Raw genomic sequence first — 11,385 nt, forward strand, 5'->3', positions numbered from 1 at the left:
CCGAGAGCCGCGCTCGCTTTAGTCCTCTCATGCGGCTCCCCTAAACAGCACTTATCACGCTCTCATAAATAACCAGAGGGCACAGAAGTGGCATTGTTATGTAAACTATTGCTTCAACAACGCCGGTTCACGTCAGGTTAACGGTGTCTACCAGCTCGCCTTGCTGTCTGCTTATGAGAAAAGTAATACTGAACACAAATAATAAGAACAATAAGCTGTTTTGATTGCATTTCAGCTATTAAATGAGCAACAACAAAAGGCCCTATGACATCAAAGATACCTAACTGTACATTAGAATTTTAAAAAACATCAGAAATAATTCTTTTTTTTTTTTAAATGCAGAAATCAGACTTTAGCAAGTTATTATTAATGCTTAGCTTAGGGCAACTGAAACTCTAGTTTCTTTATTAAAGTGAGAGATGAGAGCTTTTAGTGCCTGAAAATTATCAGACACTGTTTTCCAAATGGATTGTTAATATCAACAATTCACCCCCTGCGCCCCTGAAGCCACAGGTTCAAGTAAATTGACAACCTGTGAGAAACACAATATGCTCTGCAGGACCTCATTAAAACTTTAATCTTAAGCTCAAAAGGAATTCAAATAACACTTGTGGACCTCTCAAGGTGAGCAAAACATCTTTCCGAGACGGTTGCAGGCTGTCAGACACTCACCTCATCCAGACAGCATTCATACTGCTCCCTCTGGCTCTCGTTCTCCAAGGCCAAGGCAGAATTTTCCTCCTGTAAAAAAACACACACACACACACACATCCGGTGTCAATGCAGCACAAACCGTGCAGGGGCTTTGGTTACATTTGATACAACAAACCAACAGCGGTGGAGACAGAGGTAGCAATCAAGCAGAGCTGCAGCTAAGTGGAGACTTGCTCCACAAAGGTCATATGTCAACGCTGAGCCCGGATCGCCAATAAAAAATTTACAAAAAACCACAGAGAAAAAGGTCAAGGGGATGGCAGTTACGATGCTGAACTTTGGGGCGGCAGCGAGCCTTTCTGAGTTTTGGACCCTAATAAGAATATCTCCTCCGCTCGCCAAAGCGGTGAGGCGGCGCCCTATTGATCTCGGGGAGTTTCCAATTTGTCAGGAGTAGGCTCCGTATTAGGAGCTGTCAGCCGGCCTCGCTTCCTCCCGCCCTCTGCCCTTTAGTAGAAACTACCTTTCCTTCGATGAAAGCATGAGAAACATAATTACAAACAAAAAAACATTCCAATTATGCCAACCAGGAAGCAACACCCACTAATGAAACCCTCGCGGCCGTAAACACAGTCATGGGTGCAGACGTAATGTAATTAAAGAACGCTTCTTTTTCTAATGTTTTGCTTCGTGGATGAAATCTCCATTTTTTTTTTTTTTTTCTAAAAGGAGATTAAGTAAGCTGCGTTTCTCTAAAAAGTTAAGCGTTATAATTGATGTCATGAGTTGTATTAAAAAAAAATACCCCTGAAATCTGTTTATTTTTGTGCAACAGCAAATTAAAGTAATCACTTTTTAACAAGTGTTGATTCAGTCAGCAGAACACCTACGCAAGAGCCCTTTCCTCTAACTCAAGGATAAGATGAAGCGTTATTTAAATCTCCAGTCGATAGTTACAAGATGCAACTAAAGTGGTGTTTTGTTACAACAGCCCCCGTCGTAAATTTGATTCCAGCTTTATTGTTAAGTGACACGCGAGCCGTTAAACGCTGATACAAGAATCCCAGTGTCATTTGGACTCAAAGCATGCACTGCAGTGAAGAGGCTAAAACATTTTCCCTCTATCGTTGATCATTTGATAAAAAAAATAAATAAAAAATAAAAAACCTGTGGTATTTCTAATGTTAATCATGACATACACACATTGGAATATTTCACTCAGTTTTCAAGCTTGTGGAAGTTGTGACAGATGACTGATGTCTCCAACACCTTGGTAATTGACACAAATATTAAAAACATTTTTAAGGCTAAGGCAACATTACACTTCGTCTGTTATATTTTTGACCACCTGGAAGATTTAAGTCCAATATTCACTCTCCTTTAGCAGCTAATGATTTTACTTTCTTCACAAGCCAGTCGCTAACCTTGTGCGTCTGCTATCCGGGTGTTGGACAGGTAGCATGCAGCTGGTTTATCAGAGCTTTTTCGTGGAAAAACAGCTGCCTGGAAACTAGGTCGATGAGAGTGGAGTTTAGGGGCCCACAGAACCTAAATAATGAGCCACGAGTGGCTAAAATGCTCTGCAGAGCTGAGTGGTGCCAGTGACACCTTTCACACCGAACACAATCGCTTGATCCACTGTGACTATGGAAACGTGATTAGTGCAGCTTTAAAAGAATCTTATTCTTATGTAAAACTGCAGTAATATTCTTCCTACATACTTCAATTCATTTGAGTATTTGTGATTTCTTTTCCTGCAATGTGTTTTTCTTCTTCTTCTTCTTCTTATTGGATAATAAATGTCACTCCTTTCAACATACAGTCCGCTGCAAAGATTTATCATGTAGCATGATTGCAAACGCTCCACTGTGGATTCATGGGTAATTTTGTCATTTATGTCATCAGGCATTTCTCTCACACAATCTGGATGTATTCATTTGAGCCACCAGCTACAGACTGCAGCGTGTGCCGGGGGCCCAGCTTAATGAACAGTATCCGTTGAGCAGGAGAAATAAGCACATGGGGCAGTGCTTACTTAGTGTCAGTGGAATTTATGCACAGCGCGAGGCAGTGATGTATCGCCTCTGCCTTGTTTTTGCCGCTTTAGCCGGCGGTGCATCCATCACCTGCACAGCGGAATGGAATAAAATGGCAGATCACTTTTGATAAAGCCATTTAAAATGTAATGTTTAGGTAATGTGCTTCATCAGATGGATTACCGGGACAGGTTAACCATACTTCCTGCCAGGCTGTGAAGATAACTTACAGCTGAGGAGCAACAGGCAATTATCTGCCACTTTGCTGTAATTTAGGTTAACTTTCTCTTATTCTTTATGTGTGTGCACTGAAAGCCTCTAATCAGTCTGAATTAATACAGCTTTATTTTTTAAAGCAGGTACTTTAGCTTCTTGTTAGAAGACGAAGTCGGTCAGCTCCTTTAATGATGGAATTACTTCCTTTATTTTTTACAAAGCATTGTGCATGATTTGAGACAAGGCGAAAAACTGTATGTTACACGCCTTCCACATCATGAAAAAGCCATGTGGAGCCACATTTGAATGAGTAAGTAAGACCGAAGGCTTCATTTAATTAAGTCTGAGTCCTTTATTTGCTGAAGAGATCTGAGAGGATGTGTGTCCAGTGGCTTGAGTAAAAAAAAAAAAACAATCAGCATGGATGACTGTGGCTGTGCTCCCGCCTCGGCTGCTGCTTGAGGCTCATGGTGGAGCGCAGCTTTAAATCCCCGAGCGCAGAGGAAAACAAACCAAAAGCTGTAGTACAGCCCGAGGCCCCTGCGGTGACTCTCACAGGATGACTCCGCTCTCCAAATGAAGAGGACTGGAGAATTTGATGAGCTGTCATGCTTTCAGACATAACCGAAGCAAGGACTCTCTGACAACTGGCAGACAGGCTGGCCACAAAAGGATAGCCAGGGGTGGCTGGAAAGTGTGGTCGATGCAAAGAAAGAATGAAGGAATAAAGACGAACCAAGCAGGTAGAGAGAAAGGAAACAAAGGGGAAAGTCAAAGCGTGGTGGTGAAGTAGTTACCTCCAGGGTCTTGAGGCGCTCCAGAAGGAGCTTGGTTTTGTCTTTGTCTTCTTCTGCTTGGCTGGCATCAGGATCTGCGCTCGGCAGAAGCCCGGGGTCCAGCTCCACTTGAGTAGCCGGCAGGGAGCCGCTCTCTTCGGGGCCATCGTGCTGCTTCTGCACTTCCTCTGAGAGTTTATCCTGACACACACAACGAGACGAGGTTAGAGGGAGAGAAAAAAAAAAGGGGAAATTTGGCAAGTAAAAACCTGAGCAGATGGGAAGGAAAGCGTTCAAAAGAGAGAGGTATGACAAATGTTTCCAGGCAAAATGAAAAATGGGTAAGGAGCCGTGAAAGGCAGAAATCAGAGGGAAGGAGAAAAGTGAAAGACGTGGAAAGAGAGAAGGGGAGAGGATCAGATGGGCAGATGGGACAACAGGGAGGTAGCTTCGACAACAGAGCTCCAAAACATCCCCTAATCCCTAATCATGTTTCACTTGTTTTCCGAAGAGTGGCAGTGACCTTGGGGGCTCTCATCTTGTCTGTATTATGGGATCCCGCAGTCTCATTCTTTGCCCTCGCTGTGTTTCTGTCTCTCTCTGTCTCTTTGCCAGCCATCTATTCCTCTGTTTCCTTTCTCTTGTGTTTTTTTTTTTTTGTCTTTCTGGCATCTGCGATAATTAACTACTGGTAATAACTAGCTACTAATTAGGCTCGTTCTGGCTAGCACCGGAAAAACTGCAAAAACAAAACACGACGATGCTCCCTGTCATATTCATCTTTCTGCGAGGAATATAACTCACTGAGCATCTATTCCTCCGACCAGTATGCCGTGAAAAAAAATGTCATGGCGATAGCATGTTCAAGCTATTTCAATAAATAAATACAATTACAGATGAAATAACTAGTTGATGAATTAATAAACAAAAGATTGTCTGTTTTTTTTGCCTCTCTTGTAGTATAGTAAACCAAACAGCACTGGATTCTTGACTGTTGTTGAGTGAATACAATTTCAGGACATCACCTTGGGCTCCGGGGAACTATGATGGGCATTCTTCATTGTTTGCATCTGCATTTTACAGAGCTACAGCGGCTGCGATCACTCTGAAAAATATCTGCAGGGTTGATAACAGTTCACCTCAAGAGCGTTATTCTCCTCCACCGCTCTCAGGTCGTTTCATTTGAATAGCTGTGAGGGGTCTTCAGAGGAAGAAAAAAAAAGCCAAAATCACAGAAAGGGGACGTGGATAATGGGCTTTCTTCACAATTTTACAGCTAAACGAGCGGCTCCCAACCTTTTCAGCGGGAGAGCCCCTTAGAGTAAAGCAGCAGCTGCTCGCAGCCGCTCGTCACATGTCGAATATTTTCTTGAGTTTTGAGCGGTTTGCTGTAAAAGTTATTTACTTCACCAATTGTATAATCCAGTATATCAAGATATATGACTTATCAGGGATAAACTAGTAACAGAACAACATTTTAAATATATTTTTTAAACTGTCGGTCGAGGGAAGACGCGCTATTTATGTGGGAGGCTTTATGATATTTTGTGTCATTTTAAAGTCCAGTTTGGCAGGTGATGTCTTGAAATGAAGCAGTATCTGCCTGCAGGCATCTATGAATTCTCTCAGCGGTTGAGTGATTTTCCTGTTAGAGGCCTTGGGGGGAAAAAAAACAACCTTTCCAGTAACAAACAGGAAACAGCGAACAATGAGAGAAAAGTCAGAAAGGAAGGATTCAAATTACAAATAAGAACAATATTTTTCTTATTCCATGACCTATTCATCACCTCTCAAATTTATCTTGCGACCCCTTCGTGGGGTCCCTACCTTTAAATCGGGAGCCGACAATTAATCATAGAAATAACAGAGATAAATCAGTGTTGAAGAAAGCCATTAGTCACAGCTCTAACTAGATTAACTGCAAGTTTTAATTAAAACAACTGCAATATAAGATTTATCCCGACAGCAGCATTTTCTCATCCTATTAAATATCCATTAAATTTTGGTTACAGAAATATTAAAAGCTGTCATGTCTTCCAGCTGGATTGTGTTATTCACTTACAACCCCTGTCTAACAATACTGAACCCTATAGGTGAATCTACAGAGTGGGAGTTCGAATGAAGCAACTGTTGCTTTTCTGTGATAGACTGTGATATATCACCGTGCACATCTTTCATTCCCGCGTGAGCTTTTGACAGATAATTGTCAAACCAGAAGATACCGAGAGTTTACGTGCAGGACAACGTGGAAGTTAGCGGCGCTGATGGATGGCTTGCATCTCGGCTTTTCTACATCCAAACGCAGCAGACAATAAGCTGCTTCTCTCTCCTAATAGAGACTGGAAATAATGTCCTTCAGAGCGCTCTGTTTTCAGCTCGATCCAATCTGCTCTAAACATATATTAGGTTTTCAATCTTGCTTGATTCCATCACACAATTGTTTCAAGGCGATGCTTTATAGTCACGGTTATAAGTTTGCTTTTGTTTGGCCTGTGAGAGGCTGCCGTTTGCTTTTTTTTAGAGGCCGCTCATCAGACGGCGTTAAAGGGCTCCGTAATAATCTCCACACAGAGAGTCTGGAGTGGGAGAGGGGTGGGAACCTTGTCCCTCACGCTGCCCTTTCAAGTTATTGAGTCTGTCTGCTGAATACACAGAATACAGCCCCAGCAACAGCACTTCTCCGCGTAGGAACGGAAAGTGTGATAGTGATAGTTTAAAGTCTCCACATCCGTGTGGAGGGAGAGATTTAAACCATTTACCTTCTTAAAGTGATCAAGTTCATATTTAACAGTAAGTTGGAGTTATCTATTACATCCACATTTCTACAATTCATTGACAATTTCAACCAATTAGTCGACAATTAATCCTTGAGTGGATCGACAGTAAATTAATGGTCAGAAATTGTGTCTATTTATCCAATCAAGTCCTTCATCAAACACCAAGACCAAGCGTCTACAGCCACGGTAGCTGTCACAGCCAGTGTTTTTCCACTCGCCCTGCCTCTGTCTCACTCTCCACTCTGCCACACCTCCTCATCAGCCTCACGGTCCTCACCTGTTGCCCCCAGCTGCACTCCATCTCTAATTTAGCCAGTATATATGCAACCCCCCCGGTTCACTCGCGCTTTGCTGTTCTAGTATTATGCAAGACTTTCCTCACCTGCTCTGCATCTCCGGCCCCGGACCCCTTCCCGTATCCCCTATACCCACCTGTGTGCAATATCTCTGCCGGTTCTTTAATTAAAGTCATTACCAACTATTCACCTGTTTGGTTGTGCTGCAATTGGGTCTTAACACACCCCGTTACAGGTAGCTGTGACATAAACTTAACGTATTTCACCAAATGTTCTATATGGCATCATCAAAAGCTGAACTGCTGTAGTCAAATAACATTTACTACAGTTAAAACAACTAGTCAGTGAGTCAGTCAATGACTGGATCAGCAGTGAATTAATGGAAGTCAAACAAGAATAGCAAAAATTCTTGTTTTACAGCGTCTTGAATGTGAGAATTAGCTGATTTTCTGTGTTTTAAATAACCCTGGGTCTCATTTAAAAGGAGTGATTTGAAGATGCGACCTTGGGCTGTGGGAAACTGTTTTGTGGTCTAAACAATTAGCTGAGTGTTCAGTAATTGAGAAGATAGTTGCGGACTTGTTTGGTATGAGACTATCAATTTTCATGTAGTCATTTATACAGACACTCTTTATTGCATACTCGCTTGCACTAGTGGTGCCCCTTTTATTCTGTTCCCTGGAGGCATTTTTGCTCCTTTTTTTTCCAGGATGGATGTGGACGCTGATTTAAGGACACTGTAAGAATCATATGCTCCTTGTGAAACATAAAGAGACGTAGATGCTGAATAAATACTGGGGAGAGGCATTCTTCTGAAGACTACAGACTTTCTGTGGTTACAGCTCCCCAGGCGGGGAAGTGAATAACATCGCACTGATGACAGACAGACTGAGGCAACGGCATTTCAGCGCCGCAGCGCTGCTGTAAACACGTTTGGGCTCCAAACTGTGAAGCGCGACCCCGAAGGTGACCCCTTACTTCGGAGGTACACCGCATTTCTTCTTCTTTCTGTCTCTCTGTTCAATCCCAGCAGCTATTTCTCTTATATAACGCGGTCAGCAATGAACACTGTCACCTTAGCTCGGCCTGCCTTTATTCAACACTGTGGATATTAAACCAGGAAATGATCAGTGCGAAATCAGTAAATAAACACAGACTGTAACGATATATCATCAGTGAACTTGCAGGTTCTTTTAGGTTCCTTTCTTTTGTCATCTTTCATTATTCAATTACTTTTTAACCAGCTAAACAACATGTGCTAACGCTTCATTTTACAGGCCCTACATTTTCAGGTCCATCCAGGCCCTATATTTACAGGTCCTATATTCTCCAGCTGATTCTTAGGACCAAATATTCACTGTCAGTTTAGTGAGAGACACTAAGAGATTCAGGGCACGGTGGTTTACCTTATAGGCCTTCATGATGTCCACTGTGTCCACAGCAGTCTGCTCCAGGACGCCCTGATTCTGCAGCAGCGACCGCACCGTCTCTTCCATCCTGCACACAGGAGACATGTCACCCTCTTCAGTACGTACCACATTAAATAACACGGATACTTTCTACACAGACGATTTCCATGTTCGACTGTCAGCACTGTGGCGTTTTTGCCACAACACCTCCTGCGGATCGTTCAGGTAGAATCATGGCTGTTTTTCTCTTCAGCTGTGCTGCTCGTACTCATGTGGCAAATACAGCGCAACCTCCTGTGTTCCAGTCATGCACTGTGTAAACTTTACCACCCTCCTCCTCCTCCTTCTTATGATGGCCTCATAAGTCCTCAGATAATAACTGTGGATCTAGATTATCCTGAATAAACGGAACATTGTCTCTTGATGAGGGCCAGAGTTTCTTTAGAGCATGCCGCTCTTTAAGGCGCAGTTCCCTGATGCCAAGATCCAAACGTTCCTCTTGTTGAATCTCGCCTTTTAGAAGAGCCGGCATGAATTACACTCCGAATTATGCTGGTTTTTAAACTGTCTGAAATGCTGACATGCCGAATGCAAAGCGTCAAAGTCATAAGCAGACTCAAAGGTACCGCTGTAAACATCTAGAATGGGAACTATTTTCGAAGCAGTTTTCCTATTTTATAAAATGTTTGTTGTTAGAAATGGATGATTGCATCCTTCAATTGTGATTTACACAAGCACACACACACACACACACACACACACACACACACAAAAGGGCCCAGAGTGAAAATGAGAGAGAATGGAGCTGAGTCAATGCCAGAAACGCAAGATGGATGAGTGTTTTTTTTTTTTTTCCTGGACTGAATCCCAACTACTGCTCTGTTCGCTATGTTGGGGAACACTGTCCAACAGTAGAGTACAAAACGCGCAACTAACTTGTTTGATTTTGTGGGCGTTTTGTCCGTGCGCAGCCGCATGTGTGTCTGCTGATGGCTTGAATTAAGTGCAATCACAGCAGCAAAAACGAGTGAGTGACCTTGACCTTCAAGACCTGGTCTGCTCGAAAAAAACAATCTGTGCTTCAATTTTTACCGCCGCTAACACACTGCAAGCTGCATGCAAAACAGGCGGCGAACGGTGCAAAATGCCTCTGCCTGTTTCCATCTGAATAAGACCCACATGTCATCTTTATCCCTCGAGCTACAGGGTGAACTTCGACCCTACGTGGATTCACTTTCGGATTCTGTGGAAATAAATAAATAAATAAATCAAAAATAGACTAGCACAGTACCAGATAAGCTGCGTGAGATGATCTTGCAGCCAGCTGGGATCATGTAAACGGAAATGATCAGATAAAACTGACATTCGGGAGCAGCGCAGGACGGGGAGTGACAGCCGGCTATTGTTAAATAGGGAGCGTCTTGACAAAAGAAGGGTTTTGACGTTGTCAGCTGGGAATCATCTGGATTTTATGACACTTTAAAACAAAAAATAAAGGGAAAGACTCGCATGACACAGCTGATGCGGACTACCAGGGTTGAAAATGTCTGTTGTATATTGTCCATCACCTCCGGTCTCAAACCCATGACTCGTGTGTTTGTCAGTGTGACGGCAGGGCTGGAGTTTAAGTCCTACACATTTACAGCCAAAGTTCATGTGGTGAAGCCAATGAAAGCATTTTGCAAGAGTTAGATGAGGAAAGCAATAGCACTGTCATGTCTGTTCACTCAGCTGGCAGTTAGCTTAGCTTAGCATAAAGACTGGAAACAGGGGGAAACAGCTAGCCTGGCTCTCTGCAAAGGTAAGCTCCTATAAAGCTCAGTAAATTACTCACTATATCTCAGGAGTTTAATGCATATAAAGAGAGAACTATTCCTTTAACCATGAAAAACCTGATTATTTTAGGACTTTCCATGGTGCATGAAACAAGGAGGAGTTTGGGAGAAACTTTATTTACAGTATAATACAGTATTTATAATAGTAGCGATATATGTATGCTGATCCACAACACAATTTCTCGTGTAGTGCTGCATATTCATACCAAACTGTGATATGCATATGTTTCCTACGTGCTTCATTATATCATCATTTCCTGGTAATTCTCCTGTGATCATCTCTGGCAGCGGGTGGGAATGAGCACAGGCAGGCAGGACGGTGCTAGCCGCACCATCTGTCCCGGCTGAGCCATAAAGCCGACTGTAATCAGGGCGCTATAGCTGCTGAATGAACAGTCGAAGAGGCAGGCAGGCAGGCCTGCAGGCGGCAGGGCTGGTGGCAGATTGCTCCAGTTCCTGCTTTAAATGCTGGCCTTAATCAGCACATCCTATAGACAGCTTTGGAGTCCGGAGACGACGACACCAGGTCAAGGACTGGCCAACAGGCATGATAAGCGTGGCTAGTAGGGGTATTTCTTGGACAGAGGGGATTTGGGCGGGTGACCACCTACAGTTACAGCGACAGTGCCTCTTGCGTATTTATCATGACACTGTAGTCACATAGACGGGCATTTCCATAAGGATTTTGAAAGGATTTTCACAATCCTCAGACGCTCTGCAGCTAATCTGGATCAAAAATATTCTGTCCACTGCACAATAATAAAGATTTTAAAGCTATGTCTTAAGTTGTGAATCTATATCTTGATCCAAAACAGATGGTAACTGGAAGAACAATATCTATCTGCTCATTTTGTATGAAAAATAGTGGAAAATAATGATAAATAACATGAATGTAGACAATATAGTGGATGATTAAGCATTTGTTTAGCAAGTTTTAATGGTGCTCTCTCTCTCAGAGGAACTGTTTATGAAAGTCACAAATTGCTCTCCTGTCAGCTGTTTTGTTGATTTGTTGAACTAAAATTCAGCAACAGAAGGAGAGTGATGTACGATGCAGGATAAAATATGTAAAGGTGCGTTTCAAAATTAAGCCTGAAATGAGAAATGGTGGAAATATCATTAGGCAGGCCAACAGATGGAGTCAAAATTATTCTGATGCCGAATGCACGAAAACATGCGCCAAACAAGCCCCTTGAAGCAATCAATGTAAAATTAAATGAATGATATCAGCGTTTATTTTTGTAGCTGGTGCGGCCGTTCTTGCATAATTTCCAGACAAACTTCCCAGCAACGCTCACTGTGACTGGTGAGACCTCAGTGACCTTCACATTACCAAGTGGCAGGATGGTAAGAAACACTTTGATGCCTTGGCCCACGCCGCCCCAC

The 11,385-nt window shown here is 42.8% G+C and overlaps 1 protein-coding gene across 8 annotated transcripts in view; it reads right to left on the reverse strand.

The window, feature by feature from the left end:
* LOC111665278 (nck-associated protein 5) overlaps positions 1–11,385 on the reverse strand; it is a 125,631-nt gene that overhangs the window by 30,355 nt on the left and 83,891 nt on the right. For all 8 annotated transcript variants that reach the window (XM_023420213.2, XM_087177695.1, XM_087177694.1 and 5 more), the window contains 3 exons: positions 8,162–8,252; positions 3,704–3,883; positions 673–741 (listed from right to left, as the gene is read on the reverse strand). In XM_023420213.2, the coding sequence (XP_023275981.2) occupies positions 673–741; positions 3,704–3,883; positions 8,162–8,252 (340 nt within the window). The remainder of the gene's footprint in view (positions 1–672; positions 742–3,703; positions 3,884–8,161; positions 8,253–11,385) is intronic.

Source organism: Seriola lalandi, unplaced genomic scaffold (assembly GCF_002814215.2).
Source record: "Seriola lalandi dorsalis isolate HSWRI2012SDOR001 ecotype SW California unplaced genomic scaffold, Sedor1 jcf7180002054630, whole genome shotgun sequence".
Lineage (NCBI taxonomy): Eukaryota > Metazoa > Chordata > Actinopteri > Carangiformes > Carangidae > Seriola > Seriola lalandi.